Source organism: Phalacrocorax aristotelis, chromosome 9 (genome assembly GCF_949628215.1).
Source record: "Phalacrocorax aristotelis chromosome 9, bGulAri2.1, whole genome shotgun sequence".
In the NCBI taxonomy this organism is placed as follows: Eukaryota; Metazoa; Chordata; class Aves; order Suliformes; family Phalacrocoracidae; genus Phalacrocorax; species Phalacrocorax aristotelis.
Window position 1 is genome coordinate 14,015,028 of NC_134284.1, and position 27,573 is coordinate 14,042,600.

Below are 27,573 nucleotides of genomic sequence, written 5' to 3' on the forward strand. Positions count from 1 at the left end.
CTATTTCAGCTATCCAGGCCCTGCCTGCATGTACACTTGCTCACTTTGTTATCTGAGAGGAGACCAAGGTATAATATGTAAAGACAGCAGAACTTGGATAGTCCGGTCATAAGAGCGTTAACACCTAAGAGACTGATTTCCATTTCTGCTACAGGCTTCCTGCATCCCCGAGGTGATCTGCTGGCGTTCTAAAGGAGTCAAGATTGAATCAACTGACCTTTCTTTGCGGGGGATATGTACCTAGTTACCCTCTGCATCTCAGTTTCCATATCTGAAATATGTAGCCAGAGGGGCTTCGTGTACTCTTATGTATTAAGAATTCCATATGCTTCTGTATGACGGTTATAGAGATGTATAAATATCTTAGCAGGACAGGTAAATGATGATAATTCATGAGCACCCTGTAGGATGACCTGGTTTGATTGTCAGTTTTCCAGCTAGACTTACAGTTAGAAATTAAGGTGTCTTTCGTTGTTACGTGGCCATCTTTGAGGAACGTTCCTTATATTTCTTTGCAACTGAAAACTCCCAGTTTCCTGCCGCTTTGTGCAGTGTCATGCTATGAATACACAGACCCTTCGCAGGCCAGACTGCAGTTGTGCTGGTGAAGACAGAGCTCAAGCAGCAGTGTAGGCTCTTTCCTGTCAGATGACACGGAGCAGATGCTGCGCTGCAGGGTGCTGACGGGAGCAATGGGAGAAGGAGGGTTTTTAACTCTTTTTGTGTATGTGTTACGTGCGCTTCACTGACTTCCCCGAAATGCCCTCTGTCATGAACTTCAGACACTGATCAGATGCTTTTCCGTGTGTGGTGGCCCACCTCTGCCTACCTGTCTGCACTGGCACTCTCCCTGCTGTGGCTGCTGGTTCCAACCTGCCCCTTTCACCCTCCATGCTGGAGACTTGCCTTGACCTTGTGCTGTCAGGGAAAGCAAAGAGGGTATAAAAGGCTACTAAAGCAGAATGGCAGAGTTTGCTCTTCCTCCATTCCTGTATGAATCATTGCATAAAAAACAAAGAAGAAAGCCCACTGGGTTGTTTTTGTGTGTTTAATTAGCCCAAAGCTGGCTAGTGTTTTGTGGTTCTAAGGCACTGAAAGGGTAGGTAAAATCTTCTTTCTTTTCCTGTTAACTCTTGTCACACAACTCTAACTTCTTATTAGATACAGCAGGTGAATTTGTAGCTGGTCTCAGTTTGCAATGTAGGCCAAGGAGGAAAGGGGTACTTCGCTCTCAGAATTTTGCTCTGAAGTGTGATTTTCCTCCTCTTACTCATGGAATTTGACTAGTAAAGTAACCTGAATGAATGTAATGGGCTGGGGTTGGCTCTGAGTATTTGACACAGACCTTTATCAGAAAAGAAGAAGCAGTTCATTGGTAGATGTAGAAATCTGAGCTGTGGGTTAAAACCAGGCTTCAATCTCTAATGCTGCTGGCAGGCCCCAGACCTAACTTTGATGCTGCATTTATTCAGAAGCCTTTTTCAGACTGTGTAGTCTCTTGGGTGGATTTTCATTTCTTCTCAGTTTGTTACCTTAGTACTTGAGAAAAATGACACTGAGTTTTCTAAACCTCTGGTGTGTCTCCACAGGCACGTGTGTGATTTTCTGGGTTTTCTTGCTGCTTCCATCCTGCCAGCTTGGCTTTCAGGGCCAGAATGCCCCTCAGTACATTTCTCCTTAGGGTAATACAGGAGAAGTCCTTGGAGCTAAAGGCAGGTTTGCCCACTGAGGCTGGTCAGAAACCACAGTTGAGGCAGAGATGGCTAGCAGAGGTGAGAGTGGCTTGTGTTGATCTGCGAATTTCATAGCTCAGTGGTGTTTTCAGCTAAATTCCTTAAGCTGCTTTCTGTACGTGGCTGAAAATATATTGCTTATATTCCCCTGAGATTTTTTTTTTAATGGGGAAGAAGTGTATGGAATCATTCCTTAATAAATTGCTGTTAAAAAAAGAAGGGAAAAAAGAAAAAGGTGAGGCTTGTGATGAGGAAAGGAGATTAAATTGCTTGTCTAGGACGACCTAAAACAAAAAGCTGGGAAAGTAGCCAGAATTTCTGTACTTTTTCTTCTGTCTTTTGCCCTTTCCTCTGTGGCTCCTGTGAGAGCTGCCCGGGGACTCAGTGCTGTAGGAGTCAGGGGCTGAGCAAAGGGACTATACTGCACGATGACTGCCAGACCTCTAATGTAATCTGACATCTGTGTAGGTCCTTGTTATTCACATAGCTTCAGCTTTTAAGGAACATAACAGGAGATCAATGAACATAAAAAAAATATGGATTGGATATATTGCCATTGTGAAGCAGTAGCACCGTTACATCTCTCAGGATAACCAGAGCTAGAGGTATATTTATGTACAGAGAGACGTTTATATTAATGTCAAAGATGAGGTGCAACTCACACAGGTGTATCTAGCTGAAAATTTGCCGGCTCAGGTACTGGTAGCTGTGCGATCACAGCAGCTTGAAAGGCAGGCATGTGATGACAGTGGTATGGCTACAGGTTTATTATTGGGTAGAGGACCCTCTGAGAAAACATTGGATGCTGTAGAAAATGGCAAAATCCTCTTTCTTCAGAGTTCCTCTAGTGGGCACTCTGCTGTTGGAGGTCTGACTTTTTTTCTTCATTGAAAATAAAAAAGCCATTAAGGCCCCAATGATCAAATTCTAATTTAGGTTACTGGCTTAGCTGTCTCCTCCTAAATTTTCTATTTTCCTTCATTAGTTAAGCTGAAATGCTCAGCTGTGTCTCAACTGCAGCAATGAACACATCTACAACAAATTCCAAAATCTGCTGGTTTTGAACAGATGAGAGACCCATATACCTATACACTTTATCTATACTTTGGATCTTACATGTAAATATATCCGCAAGGTAGTCTGTTTTTTGACTGTCCTGTCTTGTGGTATGCTCAAATAAAAGACACGTGAAGCAACATTTTGGCCAGCTAAGACACATCAGAATAAGACAGCTTGGAAATGTTTTCCTTGTGAGAAATGGTGGTTTCATTCAAATCAAAATATTTAGAAAAAAATACCTATTTTGATGACAGTCTGCAGGAAAAGCAATGTATTTTTATTTTGTAGAATTTCTGGATTCTGACTTTGTTTAAAATGTACTCTATATCGATTGCACGTGTATTTTTAGCTTATTTTCTAACTCACTGCAATTATTGTCCTTAATACAGACCTACTAGTGATGAGCTGCAAAATACTGCAAAAATGTTGAAATGTTTTAAGGAAGGGGCATATGCTCCCACACTGACTAAAAAGCTCTAATGAACATCTGTGGACTCAACCCCACTGTGCTGTGACTGTGGGAACTGTTAGGCCCAGAAGTGGAGGCAAAAGGAGGTGTAAGTATAGGTTAGACTTGACCAGAGAGAGCAGATTTCCAGCTCGCAGACAGCGAACGGAGCCTGGAGCACAGGTAGGGTGATGAGCCAGATCGATGCCCTTTGAAGCCTCCTAGGAGGGAAGAGTGGCATGAAGCACTGTTTCATTTCAGTTCATTGGAAGTGACAGATCTGTAGGTACTGCTGTTTGTCAAGAGCTCCACTAAAGGAAGGGCCCAAGGAATGATCTTGGGTGGAGAGGACTTGGGTGGGTTATTCCCCATTTGACTTCTCAGATGTGCCAGTATCATTGAACAGTGCAGTCTCTGAAAAGGGACAGTGAGGGTAGCAAGGCTGCATATATTAACGAACCAGAGCTGCTGATCTGGGAGGTTGGGATTGTCAGCAGATTGGTCTTTAGCTTTTTAGTGTGTTGGATTGAGCCTAAGTAGTATGCAGTGTAGCTGGACCCGAGGACTGGCAGTGGGCATTCCCAAAGAGCATAGCAAGTACCTCTCTGTGCAAGAAATGTTCTTTGAAATGCAGCCAGTCAAAGCTGAGATTTGGGCTGGATGAGCAAGGCTCTGCCTATGAAAATCACTTGGGAACTGCATTACTATGGCATGACAGCCATTCCTGAGCTCTGGGATGTTTTCCCTGTCATCACCACTGCCAGCATGGTAACTCCCAGTTTGCCTGAGGCAAAAGATAGCTAAACCACAGTACTAAGTAACGGATCCTCTATCTCGGGAGAACAATTGGCTGTGATTTCAGACCTCATTTGTCAATGGTGTTTAATTATAGCCCTGCTACCAATTACAGTGGAGGTCACTGCTCTGTTGTAGGTCTATTTAATGCTCCCTCTGGCCTTAAAAATCTATGAATCTATATCCCACTATTCTGGGGCATTTTTAACAGTCTCCACTGGTTTTCTTCCACAGCTGAAATTGCTTAAGTTTCTTCTTGGTTACTTGACAAAATGTTGTTGTTTGAGAGCTGGCTAAAACAATTTAAGCCACTTTTCAGGTCTGGGAGTGAAACAAAATGTAGGTTTCATCTGTTTTCGTTTCTAGCCTTACACTAGCCCATTTGCTTTCCTCTTGTGAACAGCTGGCTGACTGTGCTGCAGTGTGGGCACATGAACTGTCTGAACTTGCAGATACAGTGTCATTAATGAGCTGTTCTGTAGAAAATACATCAAACGTGCAGATCATTGTAAAAAATGTTTTCTTGAACATCTGGTCACATAAATAGTATTCAACTTAAATGTTCTTTAGTCAGGCAAAAGGCAAAGCCTTCATTCATGCTGATGAAAGATGTGCTTAACTATTTAGATTTGTTGATCTTGTCAGTTTTAAAAAAACCCCACTGCTTTTAAGTCCCATTTTGAAAAGTGATTCAGGCACCTTGGAGTCTTGTGACTGGTTTGGGCTTCTAAATAGTAATTTTGATCATTTTACCTTTGTATTGTATTTATTTCCATCATTTTTCACCTCTAAATATTTGGCCCAAAGAGCACATTTCTGTTTGAGGTTCTTTCCTTGCCTGTGTTCACCTTTAATAATTTCAGTGATCTGATACTGAAGTAAAACCAAAGCCATTCAAATGTTCGTTTTTTTTTTTTTAAATTGAAGGAGAATTAAGTGCAAAAATTCTGCTTTAATGTGATGTTAAAGTTGTGAATTTCAGAATTAAATGGTAGTACCTGCTACAATGAAAATGCCGCATGTCATCCATTCAAATGTGCTTCAGGCATCCTGCACTTGAATTGTGTGCAAGTCAGGAAAATAAAAGAGCTAAAATGCTGTCAGGTTAATAATAAATTGTGCATACATGTGGCACATTTCATCAGAGTATTCCTAAGCATTTCACAACTACTGATAAATCAGTCAGCCTTCACATCACTCTACCACACTGTGAAATGCATGTTATCTCCATTTTACTGATGGCAAAACTGAGAGGCAAGCAGAATGTGAATTATTGAAGGGTATCGAGTCAGAAGCTGCCTGAGGTGGGACTGGCATCCAGAACACTAAATCCCAAGTATTAAACAATGTAGTAGTTTATCTAGTTTTATCCAAGTGTGCTAGAAAAGCCGCAAAATGCTGTGGTATACATTGAATGTGAAGCTAAAAATGGGACTTTGGATTTTAGGGACTCTTGTAAAATTTCAGCTGATTGAAATTCAAAGAAAGATCTCTTTTTTATTCTTTCCGGTGGAATGGATTGTCCATATCCAAAAAGTTCTGCTCTTTGTGGCTGTTGTCGCATAACTTTATCAGCTGAAACAATCTTGAAACAGCTTGTTCCCTACTCTTGCCAGTGTGCTGTACTACTGGGGCAATGCTTTATGGATTCCTCTGTTTAGTGTTGGTTTATAGTCAGTAATGAGGAAAAATAGATTTGTTGCAATAAAAGTTTTAGCTGGTTTTACCCAATTGTGGATAACATGCTCTTCAATGTAGCTTTTCAAAACGGGAGAGAAGATCTGGTTCCTTCAAACGTTTCCAGTAGCAAGAGGTTTATGATTTCACCAAAAATATCAAAATGAAACACTAATTCCAAGTGTTTGAGTGCTTTACTGAACATTCCCTTGGATGGAGGGTGACAGAAGAAAGTGTAATGGGGTCTTACATTTCCCCTCCTCTCCGCATTTCTGCAAACTTGCCTAGGTGATGTTCTCATGTAACTTTCTCTTCCTGCCTAGCATTCATTGTCAGTATAGACAGTGAGTTTTATTGGTAAGTTTGCTCCAGAGTGGAGTGACTCCAGCGAACTACTAAAGCACTGAAGGCAGGACTCTTATGTGCTGGGCTTCCAGCTGAGAGATGGATCTGACTTTATAGAAGGTTGTTCATATGTGATGGAGACAGAAGAGATTTTGATTGGACTTTTTTGTTTCGTTTGGTTGTTTTGAGAGAAGATCAGCTGGAGAAACAAATTCCTGAAAAGATCTGGGCTTTTTATCTTTCTCCCTTTGAGCAGCTTAAAAAGAACATTTTAGAAGGGTTCGTTCTTCTGTGTTTGTTGCCCAGAAGTCTCTTCTTTAAACACAGAAAATGGTTCTAGTATGTCCCATTTCTAGTGTTACCCTTGAAAACAAAGTTGCCTAGCAAACAACAGGCACCCAAGTGAGCAGAAAGTTCTGTGTGGAATAAAGATAGTGGCAGATGGGACATGATGACCTTGTGCTTATTCTGAAAACAATAACATAATGAGAAGACTTGAGTAGAGGCTCTTTAGCCCAAAAGTGTTCTTTTATTTTCTCTGTAATCATGACATCCTGCATAACTATACTGTCCTCCAGCAGATACTCTGTTTTACTGCATAGCATACAGAAGTGTGAGTAGGATTCCTCTGCTCAGGGATAACTAACAGTTCTGACCTGGTATTTATTATAGAAGCTGTTTAAATTAAATTTATAGAAGCTGTAGGCATTACTTATGGATTATTTTAGTGCAGCGCACAACAGAATTTAATTGGTGCTGTGAAGAAGCACATCACTGGAATTCCTTCAGGTCTGTAATAAAAATTATCAGCAGAACTAGGCCAGAAGGAAACAGATCTAAATTAACAGGCAATGCCAAGATCAGGAGTGACATTTGTTGGTAGTGCTGTCAAAGTGGATTCCAAGACACTCACAGAAAAGAGAGTGGTGAGTCCAGACTGAGATGTATTGCTAGAGCTATTAGCTCCATGATAGATTGTTGGAGAGTGGTGCTCAGACCTGTGACTGTATGGATCTTTTCCTTAAATCTTTCTGGCAGTCTTTCATAATCCAAACCACACCTAAACACCAACACTCCAGCTGTTCCTTTCTCAGAGCTGAAGTATAATGAATCAATTTTCGTAGCTGCTTATGGCTCTACTGCTTTTCACTGCTTTTCCTCAGCCTAGTTGTCCCATCCCGGCTTCACCTTGGCTCTGTTGGGCTCATCACTCTGTTGGGAGTAGGAGGGAAGCAGATAGCGCTCTGACTTTGGCACTGATCCTGGTTCCTCTTGACCCCAACCCTAAGGTGGTAGATAGAGGAGGCTGATTGCAGGAAGGGGAAGTGGAGTGAGAGATACGACAGATGATGTGAGGAGAAAGCAGAGCTGTCAAGATGATCACAGCCAGCAGGGGAAGAGCCTCCCAGTTGTGACTGGCCAGGCCAGTTTTTGCATGCTGGCACTGGGAGGTAATGCAGGCTCTCTGAGGCAAAGCTGTGGGAGGCTGGGGATTGGACTCTGCAACTGAAGAATAAGAAAGCGAATCAGCAAGGGGAAGAACCCAGTCCTACTGTGTGTTTGAGGTGGGAAGGCTGCCCAAGCATGGAAAACTGATCAGCCTTCAAGGCACCCAGTTTGAAGGTAAAGCTGTACTTTCACATTTACATCGTAGTATTTATCTTCAGCTAAGTGAACTGTCAACATCTTTTGAGGATCTGTTCCCTGAGCATCTGCTGGGAGGGCTCTAAATCTCCCTCCTTTTGATGTTTGATTAGTTTGCTGGAATTGGCCACCTGATACTACAGACATACTCCTCACACCTTCCTAGCCCTCATCAAATGTGTCCCAAGAACCTTACCAGGTGTAAGAACAATGCAGCAATGCATGAATCTCTTTTTTTTCCTACAACAGTGTTCTTTTTTCTCATTCCTCTGCTCGTGGCTTTGGGAACCAGACTTCTAGGTCTTCAGATATCGCTGTGGATGCTGTTGGGCCCACGCGTTCCACATATATGACATTAGAGGAGTTGTAGGAGCTTTGGTTCTCCCTGTTCTTCAATAGGATGACCTAAAGGTGCACTGTGACCTTCTTTCGTTTCCCTCCAGGCCTTATGACAGAGAACTGGGTAGTGGAACACGGCTTACACACTCAAGCTAGACTAATTTCTGAGAAAATCCTCATCTCTGTTATCTCCTACACCATTTGGTATGAATTGCTTCTGTCTGTCTGAATTGAGTCCTCCTGACCCCTCTGGGATTCAAAGCCCTGCCAGCTTTAAGTGCTCTATATTTTCCAGGGTTTATCATTATATGGATTCCCCAGTTCAAGAAAGACAGGGAACTACTGGAGAGAGTCCATCAGAGAGCTGCATAGACTCATAGTATGCCTTGAGTTGGAAGGGACTTGCAAGGATCCTTGAGTCCAACTCCTGTCCCTGCATAGGACAACCCCGAAATTCACACCATGTGTCTAAGGGGACTGGAGGATCTCTTTTATAAGGAAAGGCTGAGAAACCTGGGCTTGTTCAGCCTGGAGAAGAGAAGACTGAGGGGGGGATCTTATCAATGCTTATAAATATCTGAAGGGTGGGTGTCAAGAGGTTGGGGCCAGACTCTTTTCAGTGGTGCCGAATGACAGGACAAGGAGCAATTGGCAAAAACTGCAACACAGGAAGTTCCACCTGGATATGAGGAAAAACTTCTTTCCTGTGAGGGTGCCAGAGCAGTGGCACAGGCTGCCCAGGGAGGCTGTGGAGTCTCCTTCTCTGGAAATATTCAAAACCTGCCTGGACGCGTTCCTGTGCCCCCTGCTCTAGGTGTGCCTGCTCAAGCAGGGGGTTTGGATGAGATGGTTCCAGAGGTCCCTTCCAACCCCTGCCATTCTGTGATTCTGTGATTAGATGGGATTGACACAACAGGCATCTGTTCTGTGTGTGGGAATCTCAGAAGGGAGCAGATGCTCAACTGTCATTCTCCACAAGAATGTGTAAATTGCAAGACGTGAGGTAAAAGCTCCATCTGCTGGAACAGTCTTTGAAGGCCCTGTTGGAGACAAGCTCCAGCCTTCTGCTCTCAAATGAGGTGCCTTCATTCAGGGCCTCCTATAGCAGATAGGAAAGCAAAAAGGAGTGTGGAAAAGATAGCAGGCAGAAAAAAGCCAGAGCTGATGTTACTTGTGCTGAGGCAGCAGCACCAAGGCTGTCTTGATTATTGTTGGTACTGAAGCCAGGTCCTATATTTCTAAGGTGGTTGCCAAGGTCCTGCCTCAAGCCTTGTCAGGAACAGCCCAAAGTTCACCAGTATCCAGCAAACCAACCATAATCTGTATGTCATGAGACTGTGCACCGCTGAGCAATCTCCTATTGGTATGGAGAAAGACTGTGAAGAGTGAGATCTAGTGACAAAGCAAGGCTAATGCTCACTACCAAAGGACCTGTTATATCCTTGTCATCTGGTGAAGTAGTATCATGCAAACTGGGGTATATTAAGGTGCTGTTCAGTGCTCAGAAGTTGTTCTTAAGAGTTTCAGAGACTCTGGAGATCAAGATAGGTTACAGGATGTCAGATGGTCCAACCAAATTTCCGTAGTAATAAATAGGCCCATTTGACCATGCCAGAGGTCTTTGCCAGCATCAGTTGAGTAATATCCAGTGCAAAATGAGTAGAGAAGGGATTCCAGTTCTTCCTGTGGGACTGAATATGTCTGTAGTCATTACTTGTGGCAACATCTGATTTTTTTTTTATATGAGTCAAGCATTTTCCTGAAGGAGATCCTGTAGGGCATAAAATTATAAGGAACAGTCAAAACCAAAACTCTGAAGAATTACTGAAAGGTGACAGCATGTCATTTACCACATTTTTAGCAGAGAGATGTGTTTAGACATTATTAAAGAGGGGATTGGCCCAGGTGGTCTTGCAGATGGCACTGGACATCCCAAACACTATGGCTATATCTACCATGGTGGCAAGGTGCTACCATGGAATATTACACATTAGAGGTTCAGTCCAACCCTGAATGTTTTCACTTGAGACTTTATAGCTGTAATATAGGACAGGACTGCATGTTCTGAAATACTGGAAGGCCCAGCTAGTACTTTCTAGGGTTTTGCATTTTGTCATTGAATTGCAGTGAATGCAGTTCTCGGATCAATAGATTTTACTTTCTTAGTAAGCTGAATATCATGCCAAGAAGTTTAGTGAGATATTGGAGGATAACAGGTGTCTTCTTCCCTAATAATCCAGCCCACGCTCATTATACACTTGCAGATTTGCAGTGGTGATTAGGAGCACTTTCAGAGTTTAGTGAATACATCTTTGGAGACAGCCTTAGCCTTTTTTGTAAATCACAGTATGGCTGTAGATATCTGACCAGTTTAAATTTTTGTATCTTTTTCCCCATTCTTTTTCAGGGTGTCACTCATAAGAAAGCTTGCCCGCAATAGAAGTGGGTGTTACTTTCTCTGGGAGTCATGCAAGAGATTATTTAGGAGTGAGGAAGCAGGTTTTGCTCATGCTACGTTACACCAAATAATAAGGGAGTTTGTTTCCCCTGTTCTAGGTCTGAAGGGACCTAGCAGTTGCTTGAATACATATTGCTTTCTCTCTGAAGTTTAGTGTAGTAAAGTGGACCTTTATCCCCTGACACCTCCAAGCTCAAGACTAGCTCACAGTTGTTGTGTACCGTCATCCAGACTGTAGGACATACCTTGGAGTGGTGCGGCTGACCACAGTGTTCCTAACACAAGACTTTTTTTTTTCCCTGACTCTTCATGTTATTGTGTGTGGTTTATCAAGCATTCAGCATTTGGAGTAGAAGAGTGTTCTACTTCCCCTGGTAGACAGAAGCTAGAACAATAAATCTTTCACCCGTAACAGGCAATTAAGTTCATGGACATTATGACTGCTAGGCAATATCATCTTCTTGGATAGTTTATTTTTCTCTAGTAATTTACAAGTGGGAATTAACTTGTATTACGCTGGTAAGAAGGAATCAGTGCCTCTTGAATGGTGGCGTGCAGAACTGATACTATTTGTTAGGCTTCACCTCTGGCCTTTTGGAGCATGGCTGAGGTCAATATGTTCTGTCTAGACACCGTAAAAGCAAGGGGATCACATGTTTTCACCTCACCTTTTTATGGCTAATCCTAGAGAAAATGAATGTTCCTTAGTGTCCTCCCTGCAGTGACAATGGTCATGACCGTTCCAGGGCAGTATTACTATAAGGTGTAGATATCCACTTGAGCTATTGCAGTGGTGAGTAATGTGCTCTCGGAAGGACATGAAGTTACAGCAATGTCCTAGAATAAGTTACAGTAATGTCCGAGAGTAGAAAGTTGTCAGGCTGGTCTGCATAGTGTTTCTGCTTGTTTTACAGAGTTCTGTTGAGGCACAGCTGATAAGCAATATGTCCATATAATATTACATTTTATAGACAACCAGGGAGCTGTATTCAATTGTTCTCTCACTGGGAAATCATCAGGATCTGGATATAGTGTTATTAACTCTGTTGCTCTATGCCTCCAAGCTGGCAAGCTTCATCACCAGACTTTTGATATCCAGCAACTAGTGGCTGCTGGAAAAGTCCTTAGAGATGTTCTTCTATACATTCTGTTAATACAGATATTTAATGACGGACTTGTTTACAAAGGAAGATACCATGTGCTCCATCTGCTGCTCCATATACTGCCTGTCCTGGGTTTCTATTGTCTTAATTTTGCAACTGTGTAGTTTTCTATGACTTCCCCATGTCTACTGCCTAATATCTAGGATTAGATGGTACAAGGCTATGATTTTCCTGATCACTTTTTACCGAATGACAGTGTTTGGGTTGTCATACCTGTCTAGATGTCCAGCTGGCCCCCACCCTTCTTCCATCTTATGTGGATGTATACCAGAGTGACGTGCAGGTAATGTTCCTAGTTGAGTGGCTGCTGTGCATGACAGGTGGGAGGTGAGTGGCTGAATATGACTACTAGTTAGCTTCTTACGGATTCAGGAGATTTTCATACAAACCAACAAGTTCTTATCCAGGAGGAGTTACTTCTCACAGTACGAGTTTTAAATAGGAGCTGCTTAAAGCTATCTGAACCTGTGGAAGCCCCTGGTAAAAGGATGGCTCCTACATGCTGTTCTTGTAATATGCTGGATAAATATTCAATATTTGGGGTTCACCTTGCAACAATGTCAGCATATCACATACTTATGCAGTTCCATCCAATCATGTCTCTGTTTCAAATTCGGTATTACCAGTATTAGTAATCCTTCAGGATCTACATCACATTGGCTTTTTTTTCATTAGAGGCTTCTACCTGAAGCCTCAATGCTTGCTTTCTAAAGTTTGCTTTGAAGCAGCATTAGACTGTACTATATTTGAATGTTTCTTTTTGTGGAAGTCCCCTAATACAAAGGCGCATTTCAGCTGCTTCGGCTTTACCATGCAGCATTCAGTTGCAAAAAACGTGGTGCTGAAACTCCATAACTACCTAACTGAAACTCCAACTTCATTCCTACCGTGTCCTTGGGGTTACGTGCAAATCATTATCTGTACTGTTGTTGTTCACAAACTTGAATTTCTCTGTGGAGGGGGAGGGAGTACATCTCCCAGACCACCTTCCTGTGTATTTATGACTGTATCCCGCCCATTGAAGATACACCTTTTTAAACCACTTAGAGGTTATATCCGGCTCTCTTTAAATGAGTGGGCTGTTTTCCATATCCAGGCACACTTCACCAACCGTTGCATAGTCTTCTGTTCTTGAAGACAGCGAAAACCTAGTTAGTGAAAGTCCTGAGCAGCCTGCTCTAGTATGACCCTGAGGGAGTCAGGGGGTCAGAATAGGTGGTCTTGAGAAGTCCCTTCAAACCTTAACTACTTTGTGGTTCTGTGAACTCAGAAGCAGGTGTTAGTACCTGTTTCTGCAACATGTTGTGAGGCAGCAATTCAAAAGAATCAATTTTCTATCTTGTTAAACATTATGTCTTTGAAAAGGCAGCAGCTAGGTCCTTCAGTCACTCCTTGATATAGCTGAAATACTTTCCTCCTACAGTCCTGGAAGGCTATTGCTTTCCAGTCATTTCCAGTGGGACCTGCGCTGACATATCCTTGAAGAAGAGAGAACAGATATCCTTTTAGTAATTAGAAGGCACAGTAAAGAAGGTACAGTTCCTCTTCCAAATTCCTCAGCAATAGTGCTTATGACCATAACTGAAATCCAAAGATGGATCATGTCTTTGCTCCTTAATTGTTATTGTTTTGTTTCAGGGCTGTGTCTCCCTTGTGAAGGAAGTTTTTATTAGCTCTTTAAGTATGGGACGGATTACTCACTTGGCAGTGAATGAGGCTCTGTAAGATGTAATCAGAATAAGCTGATTTTCCTGGTTCACACTGCAGTTATAGGCCCTGAATTGTTCGGGGAGTAAGAGAGGGCTGTGAGTCTCCGTAACCTCATCACAGACATGGAGTTACAAATATGCTGGGACAGCCTGACATATGAGCTGGATCTTGGCTGGTGAGGAATAACAGTTCCTAGAGGAGAGGTACTAGCTTTTACTCATGCAACAAGCAGCTGGCAGAAATTTTCTGCAAAGAGATTGCATTTAGAAATAAGAGACTAAATTGTGTTCTTTCTTGCTTAAGACCCAGGTGAGATATCAATTAGTGCTAGTGTTTGGCAGTCTTCGTGGTGGGGGGGTTGTGCTTTCTCAGTTTATACAATGCTCGACATGTTTATATATGGTTGGATTCAGAAATCAGCCAGGATATGAATTGAGGACTCCACTCCTCTGCTTTCACTTAGGTCATGGAAGGACTGCTAGCTGGGAGTAACTTTGAATCTTTATTGACATACAGTTGATTTGAACTGGTGGCTTGGAGGTGAAAAGCTTCATACTGCTCAGCAGTGTCTTCTATATAATAGATGTGAGAAAATGAGCATGGAAGCTATTTATTGCACACGCTCATTTTCATAGACTTAAGAAAGAGTAAAATTTTTAAAACATTCTTCCAATACCAGAAAGATTTTCCTACACCTTCTCTGGCTCTTTTCTGTTGTCTGGGTATGAGCTTGTATGTAGTATGTTAACACATTAATCAGAAGTGTTTTGGGCTCTGTATAGAAAAAACAAACCCAAAATTCTTCTGCATGCAAGTGCTGGTAATTTTAGGGGCCTGATCCTAGTCCATTCAATGAAGAGAGACATCTGCTGAATTCAGGGGTTGCGAGGTCTGCCCTGCCCTGTGATTATGCACTTTGGTCTGCATCTGCATGGGTCCTGCTACAGGCTGGAGGTCTACATTTAGATACTCACACAAGAAAATTTAGTGTTTTGAAAGATGCAGAATGCAGCTGTTTCCTGTCATTATGTTTCCCATTTACTTAAGTCAGCAGTTATTCTTTTCCAAGCAGCGCCTTTCAACAATAAACAAGGCAAATGCTTCCAACAGAACCTTTTGATGACATCTATTTAATTTAAATATATATATTGCAGCAGCAAATACAGCAATAACATGGAATATAAAACCCAATAACACATACTCTAAATATGATATGTAGGTGTAGGAGGGAGAGCAAAAGAAGATGCATTTCTTCTGATTACTCGTGCTGTATTTAGGGTGATTGTTTTAAGTTGGAGGAGCATGCACTATATATTTTTATGTGTAATAAATAGAGTTCTCACTTTACAGGCACACTGGAACTCCATCCTAATTGGAATTGGAGTGAATGAATCAATAATTAGTTGATACTTACTTATACCAAACCCAGAGGCATGCTAAGCGCATTATAGATACCAAGTATATTTCAGGATCATAGTTTTTATTTTCAAAACAGTAGGCAAATCAGGGAGATGAGGGTTTAGAACAGGAGACTCTGAGTGGTTCCTTGGCCTGAAAGACCTACTGAAACACAAACCTTAGCCAGGTGGCTAACCAGCACTGTGGCAGCCTTTTCTGAGGAGTCTTTCCCTTGCAGCTGTTCCGCACTGGGGAGCGGGTGGGTGAGAGTGTGAGAGGTAGTGTGCAGGGATTTTTCCAGACTTAAATAAGAAGGTTCAACAACAAATGGTGTAATAAAACAGACTATTTAATAAGATAAAGTAAAAAGAGGAATATAGATAGCGAGTAAATCTTATATCACTGCAGGGGCTGGGAACCCTGCTTTCATGCAGCATCAGATGGACCTTGGATGCATTTTCCTCCTCCTTCCCATGCTGTAGTGCCTTTGGTGTAGCTAACAGAGTCATGTATCTGCTCCTAATGGGTTGGGATGTTATTTCTTACCCCACCAGTGTGCAGCACAGGCCGGCACAGCACACTCCAGGAGGCAGTGGCTGCTGTTGCTGATGCATGGGCTTCTCAAGCCCTAAGTAGAAGGACCAACAGAGCAGACGTGGCCTAGTCAAGATCACTCAGTCCTCGAATACCGTGTCTTCTGCAAGGATCCCAATAGAGAACTGAGTTACAAGTTAACCCAACCTGAATCCTGTAATAAACCTAGATTTGATTCTGTATTAGCTATAATCACTACTGAGAAAGAAAGTGGGAATTTTATCCCCCTGCCCTTTTTTCAAGAAGAGATATATAATTGCAGGAATCTTAGGGAGGTGTGTAACATTGTGTGAGTTGCATTCAGTGGTGAAATGCTAATAATTCTACTTAGACCTTCCAACAAAGAGAAGATACAATATATGGGTTAGTGGATGGAGACTGCTAGAGGTCCCTTTTAATGTGGAAAATGCCACCTCTCAATTTCTGTGGGACATCTGTGTGCCTTGCAGATTGCGTACTGTGCCATTTCTGTCTTGGGATGCTGTGATGCCACACAAGGAGTGTTGGTATACGACACTAGTAAGTGCCAGGTGTAACATGGCAAAGGAGTGTTCCTTGCCCTCCAAAGCTGCACAAGCTGCTGCTTCTTCAGAGCTCAGGTGGTGGCCTCTGAGGCCAGTGATATGGGAGGTCCACCCTGCTGTGGCCTGGCACCCAGGCCTGCTGTGAGCAGGGAAGGGTTCAGATAGCACAGAGCTTAACCAGTGGAGGACCATCTCTCTTCCTGCCTCATGTAAGATTAGGTTGTCAGCAGTAATGGGGATGGGGAAGTTTCCCCCTTGTTCTGCAGACTCTGACCCTTTCTAGAGCAGGCTGGGTAGGAACAAGCAACGCTGACGATGAGAGTCGGGTGGGTTTGGAGAAGGGTCCCCTTCCTCACCCTCCACCCTTGCCTGACTAGGCTAATCACAGCCTTCTGTGGCTCCAGCTCCACTTCTTCAGACTGCTCTGAGGGAAATATTAACATCCTCTAATAACTCTGACAGACTTATTGAGCGATTTGTTTTATTCATTCCAAGACTGGATACAGCAAATAGATTATAGCTCAGGCCACTTCATAGGCTTAATGAGACCTTACTCTGATTCCTTATCACTTTTTTTCCAAATCTCCTTGTGTTAACTCCTTTTTCTCTTCTTTCTTTTACTATTTATTGAATATCCTCAGTGCTGTATATGTCACAGGGAGTATGGCCAAAGTTCATTCCTGTCCATCATTTTTTGGATAAGAGAGGCAGCAAAATTTGCAATGGGTTTGGGGGTAGTAGATGCCTTTGGTAGCTGTCGTGGTGATGTTCTGAGAGCAAGACAAACCTGAAAATACTCAGCGTGCGTGCAGGTTCTTGCTCAAGAGGAGGAGAGGTACTCTTTTTCTGTGGCATATGGTGGGTAATGCCCTGTTTTCCAGTCTCTGTGTCAGTCTTGCAGGTGATGCAGACAAAGGTGAAACACCATGGGCCTTATTTCAGTACTTTAATCAGATAGCAGAGTGCCTGCAGTGAAACTAGTTTTAGCTTCTTGGGTCACGTGGCTAGTTCACTTTAGTGTATACCACAAGACTGCTCAACGATAGGTTGATTTTTGTGGTGGTCAGCATGGGAAAGTCCACTGCCATGCATCATCATCAGCAAGCTCCCTGTCATCTTTATGATCTGATAACCTTCTAGCATTATTGCCTTTGCAGGATCTGAGAAGAAGTAGCTATGTTGGTGAATCCAGAGAAGGCATTCCTATCAGGGAGGTTATTTAATTTAGGGAGATCCATCCAGTTGCCATCCCTTCCTGATACCTAAATGAATTAAAATAGGAAGGCCATTGGAGAGAAACTGGCTCCTGCATCCCTAAGATCTATTGTGTGAGTCACCTCCAGCTTACAAGAACATCTCTGGCCATGATATGATGCAGCCACTGAAGTGTCACAGTGGTGATTTAGTCCTTGTCTAAAGGACTTGATTTAGTCAAAGGAAAATTGGGCTTGTAATGGGAAGCTAGTTTCAGCTGTAGCTGGAACATGAGAAAGCAGCTGTCCATGGGGATTTACCTCTCTTGTAACTAGTTTTTGAAAGGCTTTGCAAAGCATGAGACACTCTTACCTTGAAGGGAAATCTGGATGAGGATGCGAGTTTCCTGCTTTGAGTATTTGCATGGAAGCAGGTACAGAGGTGCCTAGGTAATATTATAGAAGTATGAAAAGCCAGGCAGAAGTATCAGCAATGTATGCTTTTAGAAGGCCATAGGTTCTTATTTAGTCCAAGCTGGGAGTGAAAGAGAAATAATTTTCCTCTTTTTACCACTGAAGATGACCTATGAAAACACAAATCTAACTTTCTATGTACCACTGCCTTTACTCCTAATATATGAATGGCTTATAAATAGTGGTCCCAAATATTGTAGCTAAAGGCAGGAAAGTCATTTAGTCCCTTGTTCTTCTGTGAGTGGCCACTTAGGTGGAAAAAGCTTTGGTGCTTCTAGTGCATAGTATGATAAGCCATATGGCGGCTTTTGCTTCTTTGCAGGGGACATTGAATGACAAATTGTAGTGTTTGTGGAGGAGGCTGTGTACTGTATATGTGTAACTTGGGCACACACTATCAGAGTATCTATGTTTTTCTATAATATGCTTTGTTTGTCCTCTGAGATCTATTTCTCCTTCACAGGAGCTATAGCTTGTTCTTGGCCCAGGTGTTGTAAGTGAATTCTACGCCAGATGAGTGCTCTTTATAGGGCTGCTTGTGTGATACTGCTAAACAGAAAGAGAAGAGAGGGTCTGGATCTGCACCAGGCCCTGGTGAGGAACAGGGATCTCCAGAGAGGTACCGTGCTCTTAGGCTGATTTGTTCAAACACAGTCTGTATTTCTTATTCATAAACTTTGTCAGCCTGTGTTTCTGACAAGAATAATAGCTGTGTTCTCATTGGATTTTTGGCCAGATTGTGTAGTACTGTATGCCCCTAGGGGAGGTACAGGCTTCTGATGGGTTTGGCCCTGTGCTAAAATATACTAGTTACACAAATGGCCTAGTACAACTAACCCAAGAATAAAATTCAGGATTGGTCCTGCTGTAGATAACACAGATGTCCTTTCACTGAAGGCACAGAATGGCTACCATATGCAGAGGGTCTTGATGGTCCAGTACTCTTCAGTTTAGAAAAGAAGTGGCTAAAGTAGGAGGTGAGGTAGATAGTTATAATCAAGAGTGCTGTGGTGATGCTGCATAGGTAGGGGATGCCCAATGTGATATATTCAGCTGCAGGTTTTAAATAAGCAAATGAAAATACTGTTTCACACCACGTCAATTTTATTTCCAGAAGACACCAGACAAAGTCAAGGAGGGAAAAGTCCATCAAGGACTGTTAAACATTTTGGTCATGATTCAGCCTCCACCAGTCTGTCATTGCTGGAAGTTGTTATAAAGGTACTGTGGATTTTCTCTGTTCCTTTGACTCTTCCCCGAGTACCTGCGCTTGGCTGCTGTCAGAGGCTCGGCCTTGGTATCTGCCCTGCTCCATTACTGAAGCTCTTAGCTTGTGATGCCTGGCAGCTGTTACTGACAGGATTGTCTGGGGAGAGCGTGTTTTGAACTAGAATAATAAAATCTTAGAAAATGGGATTGGAAAAGGTCTCAAGGGCCAACTAGTCTTTCCAAGACAAGATCAGGTGTATCTGAAAAATTAATGAGAAATACCTGTCTAGTCTTTTCTTACTAGTCTCCAGTGCTGGTGGCTAACTCCCAGTAGCCAAGCTATTCCACAGCCTTACTACCCTCTTGCTACCAAATTTTTCTAACATTAAACCCAAACTCCCTTTTCTGCATCGCAAGTTTCTTCTCATTATATCTATGGTGACTATAGAGGCCACTTTGTGTTTTTTCTGTTTGCACCTGTCCATCAGAAGGTATACAGGTATGTATCTTTGTGTGCTCCGCAAGACTGTGGACAGAACTGGCTGAATGGAGATGTGCGGGGGTGCTGTGCAAAGTAGAAGGGACCAAATCCTCTATCTCCTCCAGTGATCAGGCACCTAGGCTGAAACCAGGAAGAAAGAAGCTTCATCCTGGGGTGCTCAGGCAATGTATATAGGCAGTTTAAGTGAAGATCAACAAATTGTTTGGAGGACACTGAGTAATTAAATTCTGTTTGGATTTTTGCTGGTACTAGGCTACAGAACTATTGACTTTTTCCCCAGCAATGTAGCCAGGGCCCTGAGGAATGCACATGAGCATTTTTGTTGGGATCTGTGGGAAAGGACGGTACTTTCACTGAAAGCCATGAAATCAGCGAGCAGCTTTATCTAAAAATAGTAATGATACAGAGTTAATTAGTGGGTTTATTATGAATTAATTTCCCTAAGATTTTTTGCTGTTGTTTTTTTTACTCCTACTGGAGCTAAGTAACTCTATGCATTGGTTTCTGAAAGTAGCAGGCCTGCTTAATCCTTCAATGCCATGTTGTTACGAAAGCACTTTTCTAAATGGCCAGGCACTTGCAGCGAAACCATGGTGGCTTGCAAATGTCTCCCCAGCTAGGTATAGCGCACACTCTGCCTGAGTATTTTGGTTGCCTGAGAGGAGAAGGCTTGGCCCCTGGAGGTAAAGGATCTGTTCTCTTTAGTAGATATAGGATCTATTCAAACTTCATATGCTTTAGAAGGTGACACATTCAGGCACATGTCAGTCAACCTCACATTTGACCCTGTGGAGAGGACAGGCTGCTCACAATGTTAATGCACACAGTATGGAGAGGAGCATTGGAGGCATCAAATCACTGTTTATCATTCAGATAAGATTTGAGATCAAATCCCTTCACCTTATTTAATTCAGGAGTGCTTTAAAATCACATGGCACTTTTAGCAGAATCAGCTAAGTTTCATTCTGCCTCTTTAAGTAGTTCTTGTTCGAACTCTGACATGCTAAACTGTTGTATGGTGTTCCTATAAGCTGTTAAACATCTGTCTCTTTCACTTCAGAGCTGGCTGCATTTCAGTACTGGATGAATGATTCCTATATTCACAGCTAATAAGTGCTTTGAGATCCCAAGTATTAGCTGTGCACAGTACCACAAATGTCTATGCAACACATCAAGTGAGTGCTATTCCCAAGAGACTGAAGTCTAAGAGATCCCGTAGGACAAAGGACACAGAGAAATGTAATTGATTGTAATGAACTTGTTTGTGTATGTGTCACCACTTGTCTCTACTGAATAAAATCAGAAGTGTTCAACAGTCCATTAACACAAATTACAGGGTCCTATTCTTCTGGAGTGAGACAATAAGGCCTACACCTGCTAGTACTGTGAAGCTCTTCATGATCCCAGTGTGCAGCTCAGTGACAGACATCATAGGCTTGAGTGGTCTTGGATTTGTTTCAGTATCCTAAATGTTCAGCAAATTAAATAGAATTGGTCAGACTTCTGTGGCAATTCCGTTGGAATCAGTGGGAGGATACCAGGGATGGAGCCTACTACCAGAATAAGACAAAAATTGTTAAGTAAATATGAGGGATGAAATCATAACACTAGCAAAGTAACTGTCAAATCTTTTATGCATTTAATGGAGCCAAGATTTTAACCTAGTTAACCATAAATAGAACAATCTTCAAGGTGTCTATCTCCTGTGTGAGCATGGGCACTACAGGGATGTTGTGCTAATGCTTGAAATTGATCTCATTACAGAGTCCATCTTTACCCAAGTGAATTGTTGTTAGAAGCTGCTTATACAATGTAAATTCTATTTTTTTTTATGTCATTGTAACCCTCCCAGGTGGCTTTGAGCCACTGCGTCCTGAAGAGAGAGCCAAGGAGTCTGTATGGTTTTGTATCAGCAACACTGGTCTCCAACAGCTTGGTGTAGGAGGTGAAGTAGGACCATATGTTAACCTTTACCTTAATAGACCAGGTTAGGATGGAGTGAGACCACTTCCACTTGCCAAATCAGCATCTGGAATCAACACTTTGTTTGATGAAGTATCAAATTAATAAAGACTTGGCTCATTGCAATTTGAAGTGTTTCCAACTCCACCAAAATGCAGCTCTTCATCGTGTTGTTAAAATGTTGCATCAGAGCTCAGTTAAGAGGAAATCACCCAGTTCTGAGTCACCAGCCTCTTACTACCTCACCACAGGAGCACAGGCTGCCTCATCACATATCCTTTGAATCATTTCACTGGCTGCCATAAATGTATCAATCTGTGGTCTCTGAACAGTTTTCATATATATCAGTAAGTCAAAGTAAGTGACTTGAGAGTTCCCAACCAGTCATGCTTCTGCCAGTGAAATTGTACTTACATCCATTTTCTGTATTTGCAGCATGATGAGAGCCAAATCTCCTTTAGCAAAACTTTTTAGGTGTTGGTTACTGAGTGAGCTTCAGAATAAGGTGATTTTCCTGTATAAAGGCAGGTTCTCCTCTTATTTGGGAGTGGGTCTCCTATGACAAAAAGATATATATAACACTTTATAATTTTTGCCCTCCTCCGATCCCTAGTTTCTGCCTGTTCCCCAGTCCCCTCCACACATTGGTGTTTAGAGGGAGGGTAACCAGAGAGCCCTGGAGGGGGATGCAAGAGAGCTTGAGGGACTCATAGTACAAGACAGTGCCATTCACTTCTAGGTGCTTATTTACACTTAGCCTAGGATGCTCCTGCCTGACGGCTGGTTTGTGATGTGTGAATTCAGTCAGTGGCTGTCAGTTTAGCTGGCAGAAGACAGGTGTCCACAGCCCATCAAAGTGGGGGACAAGATTGAATGGATCATGGAGATGGGAACAAAAGCAGGTCTCTTCAGGTCAAGGTGGTGTGTACTGGTAGGCCTGGTGTTCACAGAAAGTCTGTGCTGTCCTCATCTTCCAGTTGGAGAGAGAATTGCACTCTCATGGCACCTTTCCTTAATGCTAAACATCTTGTTAAAAATGTTAGAGTTAAAAATACCTCAGATGTTTCCTCTACAGGCACTGGAATGATCTGAGCTATGATAATGTTTGCTTTGTTCCTCCCGCTCCCCTTCATCCTCCTCCTTCCCCTTTTACCCCACCCAGATGGCTGGGGCTGCACCAGGCAAAGGCAGCAGCGCCGCTGATCCCTTTTTCAACCCAGCTATTAGCATCAAAGAGCAAAGCAAACAGCACTGGCTTGCTGCTCAGCTCTCTACAAAGGAGCAATAAGTGGACTCTTGTGTATAGGATAAAGCAAACTCTGCCTTGTCTTTTGTTAAGAGGCAGATCTTTCTGTGTTTGAAGTGCTCTGAGCTGGAGAAAGTGGAGAAACCTCCACCTGCACCACAGTGAGTCCCATGGTCATTGGACTTTCCGTTAGCCGTGGGTTCTGCATCCTCCCTGTTTAATTGGGGAATGCTGTACCTCCTCAGTCTTTGTGCCAGGTAGGAGGTCCTTACTGGGGGGAGGAACGTAGTGCAGATGGAAGAGGAAGAGAGTGGGGACGTGTTTTAAACAGTCCTGAAAACAAAACAGAAAAACATGAAGAGGATTGGAGAGAACTTCTCAGGTGACAGGGTCTGAAGGAGAGTCAACTCAGCTCCCCAGGTCTGGTCTCTGCCTATTTGCCATCTCTATCTTCCACCTTTCATGAGGCATTAGATTTCTTCTAATTGTGGATCCACGAGCCATAAGGTACTGCATCAGAGATTTCTTGTTAAGGGTCCCTTTTGTTGATACATGCAACCACAGTTTTAATTGTGTACCACAGGGGAGTGGCACACCACACTGCAGAGGTGTTATGGGGTTTCCCATGAGGAGTTGCGTGGCAATTTCAGTTGTATGCCACAGTGGTATTTATTGTAGGGTCTTTTGTGAGGTCTGAGGACTATATGCCATTTTTGTCTTCACAAAGAAAGCGGTGCTTTCTCATGTGTGTTTTAAAATATAAAACAAGTACTTTTACTGTTTGAAAATCAGCATTTGCCAGCAGATGCCACATGGGGGGGTGTCTGCGATACAAGAAACTCCCTTTCTATTTAGTATGGGAAGTAACACAATGACCTGGGTTGCCACATGGGTAAATACTGCGAAAGTGTCACAGAGACAAAACAATGACTTTTCTGATGCAACTAGTGTCTAGTGTATACAGAAGTTGTGTTGGGTGGAGACTCTCCAAAAAAGATACAGCAAAAAGAAAGCTAAGAGTAAAACCAGTCAGGATCGGGAATGCCTGCTCTTAGGGACATGGGAACAAAAAATATGGGTAAAAGGAAATCCTCTTGCTGTCTGCCCTCTGTTTCTTGCCATTGAGAAACTATGTTTTAGAGATGCTTGTGTAGCTCTTTGTTAAGAGCTTCATTGTTCCCCTTTTTAACAGCTTCATGACCTGTTTAATTCACGCACAGTTAAATAAGTATTATTTCAAGCAGTGTATCAGTTACAGCCCACTGCCTCTTCTCTTATTTGCTTAATGTGTTTATCCCTTGCTCACCCTTCGTTAGCTCCTTCTTTTGCCCCTTCTGTCTAATGCTCCTTTTTATTCCCTGAATATCCCACAGATTTCTTCCAGGAGCACAGACACTCCGGTGAGGCTGCCTGCTGTTGCCGGGTCCCTGAGGTATCCTGGGCTGCAGCTGTCTCCGCTCCTTTGTCCGGCGTGCAGGGAGGCTGAGAGGACAACATGGGTCTAGAGCTTTGTACCTGCTTAGAATAGGCTTTGGGGCAGCTGCTGGATTACCAGAAACGTTTGCAGAACCTTATGGTGCTCCCTTCTTCCTTTTCTGAAATGTGTGATCGTCTCCTCTGGATGCCACTGATTTTCCCAAGCAGCACCTCAAGTCCTGGCTGTGGACTTGTAAATTCTTTGGCATCATACTCACATTCTGCAGTGGTATTTAAGGGTCTGCTCCTTCCTTCTGCCCCTGCTCTCACCTCCTTTTGGTTTCCATCCTCAGTGCATGCATTGCTACCTGACACTTGTTTTCTTTTCCTACCTAAAAATATTTACTTTCAGGCAAACTTCCAGTGCTACGTGTCCTTCCAGGCTTGCCTGCCAAGACAACACTTCTTAGATACGATTATGTGTTAAAAGAGGAAAGGCAACAAATAACACTCATCAGATCTGACGTAAAAGTTTAGTAGAAACTACGGAAATTAAATGAGTTGATGCAACAGTCCCTCCCCTCTTTGTGCATTGTTTTATTTGGGTTATTACGTCCTTAGGGAAGGATGACTTGATATATGTGTGGTGTACCACAGGGACTTTTTCTGGAGCCTTTATGAAGTGATAAACAAAAAGCAACTGAAAGTGGTAAACAAAAAGCAACATGCACAGGAATCACTCACTCACCACTGAAATGCAAGTGACTTGGGAAGACAGGTGGTTTCACAGCAACACAGCTGGTTTGGACAGGAAGGGGGAATACTGGTGGAAATTGGAGGGGATATTTGGGGAAGGAGAATACAATCTTAGACCTTGGTGTGTAGCCAAAGCACCCAGCATGTCATGCTCCTAGACTTGTGACAGAAGTGATCCGGGACCTGTAGTAGTCCAAATCATTAATGTACTGCTTTGAAGCCTTACTGGAAAGATGATATCTCCAGCAGCACAGCTCCTGGGCAAGGTGCAACCCTCTAAGGAAGAATGCTACTTATGGACCTGGCCTCACTATTTCCTCAAACAAGTACATTTTTTTCAATTTGGAGGGCTGCCTTGGAAGGAAAATACTGATCTAGTCTAATCTCATGAGACTTCAGGGCTTCCTCCCTCATGGTATTGTGGTAAGTGTAGCTATTCAGAGCAAGACTAAACTTGGGATTGGTGGGCTTTGCCCAAAACAGACACTACATTCAAAGATATGCCTTTTTCTGTGATCGATACTATCTCTTACATAGTCTTGCTCCTCTCTTTTTTAAAGGATTTATGTGATTGATTCTGAAAGGCAGTCTTATGTCATTAAGAGAAAAAATACTGAATGACATTTGGTCTGAATTCAGCATCTTGTGAAAAGGTAACATGTGGGACATGCAAGCCTCTGGCACTCCTCCCCCACCCCTGCTGCTGTCTGCAATGAAGGATGTTGTTTTGGGAATGATGGGCAGAAGGAATGAAAAGGAATGAGCTCTCTTCTAGACTTTGGGACTATGTTGAGTGTCTTGCACCTGGTCATAAATTCACATGGCCCCTTTTAAAAGGGGAGCAGGTTATTTTCTTTTTTTCTGAAAACTTGCTTGAATTTATGTGCAATAGAAACCTACTGCAGGCAGGTTGTTTTTTTGTTTCTTTCTTTTGCATTTGTGTGTGAAAAAACCAATAGAATAGTTTAACCAATATTCTTACAGGAACTGATGTGGCTTGGGACTATCTGATTCCAGGAACTCTCTCTCCGGACAGATATGATGGTGGATTCACTTTTACATGCACAGCGGAGAGGGAGCCAGTGCCTCCTCCCTTGCATGGCTGCGTGCTTGGCTGCAGATGGGTGGCCTTCAAACAAAACTAATTACTTCTGGTTTTGCATGAAATTGATTTCCATGCAAGGATGCTGTGTTGCTGTGTGCATCTCTAATGGCTTTTCTCTCTTCTTTCTCTCTCTTTTCCTTTTCTCCCTTCTGCTTGCCATGAAAACACCTCGACAGATGTCAATCATATTCCAGGTAAGCATTGCTTCTGCTGAGCTGAAAGGCTTCTCTTTAAGGAGTGGTGGTGGGCAGTTACCAGGGCAGAAATCTCATCCTGCTTTCTGAGAATGTACAGAACAAATCTTACTAGACATCACAGGGTCTGGACTGCAAAGTCTTTGCTGAAAGGAGGGCTTCATAATAGTGAAGGTCACAAACTTCCCTCCTCAGAGATTACATTGTGTTGGTCAGTTAAAGGGATGTTTTCTGAATGAAAATGATATTAAAAATTGTTGCTTGTATTGCTAATTACCTGGCATTGAACTTTGCCTTATATACAGTTTATTTCTGATACGTCTGTGTGTAGTCTGGCATACAAATCTAGTTCAGTCATTTTCCTTCTCCTTCTGCAGTCTACTCCATTTGCTAGTCCCACTGATAAGCTGTTGAGTTTGATTTCCACTAACAAAGGGTTTTTTGTTGTTGTTTTATTTTATGTTTTAAAAACCAGTGAGTATCTTTCTGGCTGAATGTGAATGTGTGATCTTATTTAGCTATCAAAATTTTACTTTCTGACAGGGCACAAATGATTCATTTAAAAGGAAAAAGAATATGTGTTTTATATGCTTGTTTATTTGGGGACTTCTTCCTCAAGGAAGTGTTTTACCACAGAGAACTCCAAATGTCCCTCCTCAGATTGCTCTTTCTGATTGCTGAAAGGATCTGAGTCCCCCAACTTCAGCTACAAGGGTTAATCGAACTAGACCACCTTACACTGTAGTCCACATCCTGTTGCCATTGAATCTTAAGAAACTAATTTTTACCTCATGCTCAGGCAGCTCCACCTGGTTTATCATTATGTGAAATGGAAATGAGAGCCAAGGGAAGCAGCTGGTATTGCCCTGGCTGGAGTGGGACGATGGGAGAGTCGAGGTTCTTTTCCTTCTCAGCTTTCTGCATAACTTTTGCTAAACCCAACCTGGACCTGGAATGAATTCTCCGTTCAATTTGCTTCTTTTCTACACTTGGATAATCAGATTTTGTGAAACACTTCAGAGAGAAGCAGTAAGGGTCAGCCAGTCGGGTAATTTCCCTGCATATTTAGCCTTTTGGCTTCTCTCGTCAGCCCCCCTTTTGTTCTGCTGAGGTCCTCTGCATTCTGTGTGCCTCTCAGCTGGCAACAATGGGGATGGAAGTGGCCAAATGGCAAATGTTGCCTGGCGTGCATTGAAAAGAAAGGCTCTGCCAACTGTAACGTTAAATCTTTTCAGTGACCCATGGGGCTGAACATGTACCTTCTTTGCTCCAGTCTGAGGTGTCCAGGAACTCCCGTCTCCTCTCATCTCGGGATGATCTGACATGCACCAAGGGCTTGGGATCACAGGTGTCTCCACCACATCCTGAAGCTGTTGGTGTCTGCGGCAGAGGAGGATGGTTGAACTGGGAAGGTGGAGCCTTGCTATGCTCTACCAGGAGGACCCATGATATTATGCCATGAACAAATGTTGCCTTGAGCAACATCAGGGCCACTTCCAAGGCCTGCACAGTGTGCAGGGGACAACGGCATCACTAGAAAGGGCCCAGGCAGAGGTGGCACAACCAGGATAGGACCATGCTGCTGTTACTGTGGGTACCCTGGAGTGGTCCATTGTTCTGCTCTCTGAA

The 27,573-nt window shown here is 42.9% G+C and overlaps 1 protein-coding gene across 1 annotated transcript in view; it reads left to right on the forward strand.

Moving 5' to 3' along the window:
• The window catches only part of NRXN3 (neurexin 3), a 1,044,813-nt gene that overhangs the window by 83,887 nt on the left and 933,353 nt on the right, over nucleotides 1-27,573 (forward strand). Inside the window, exon 4 of the mRNA XM_075103635.1 lies at nucleotides 25,927-25,944. Within this exon, the coding sequence (XP_074959736.1) occupies nucleotides 25,927-25,944 (18 nt within the window). The remainder of the gene's footprint in view (nucleotides 1-25,926; nucleotides 25,945-27,573) is intronic.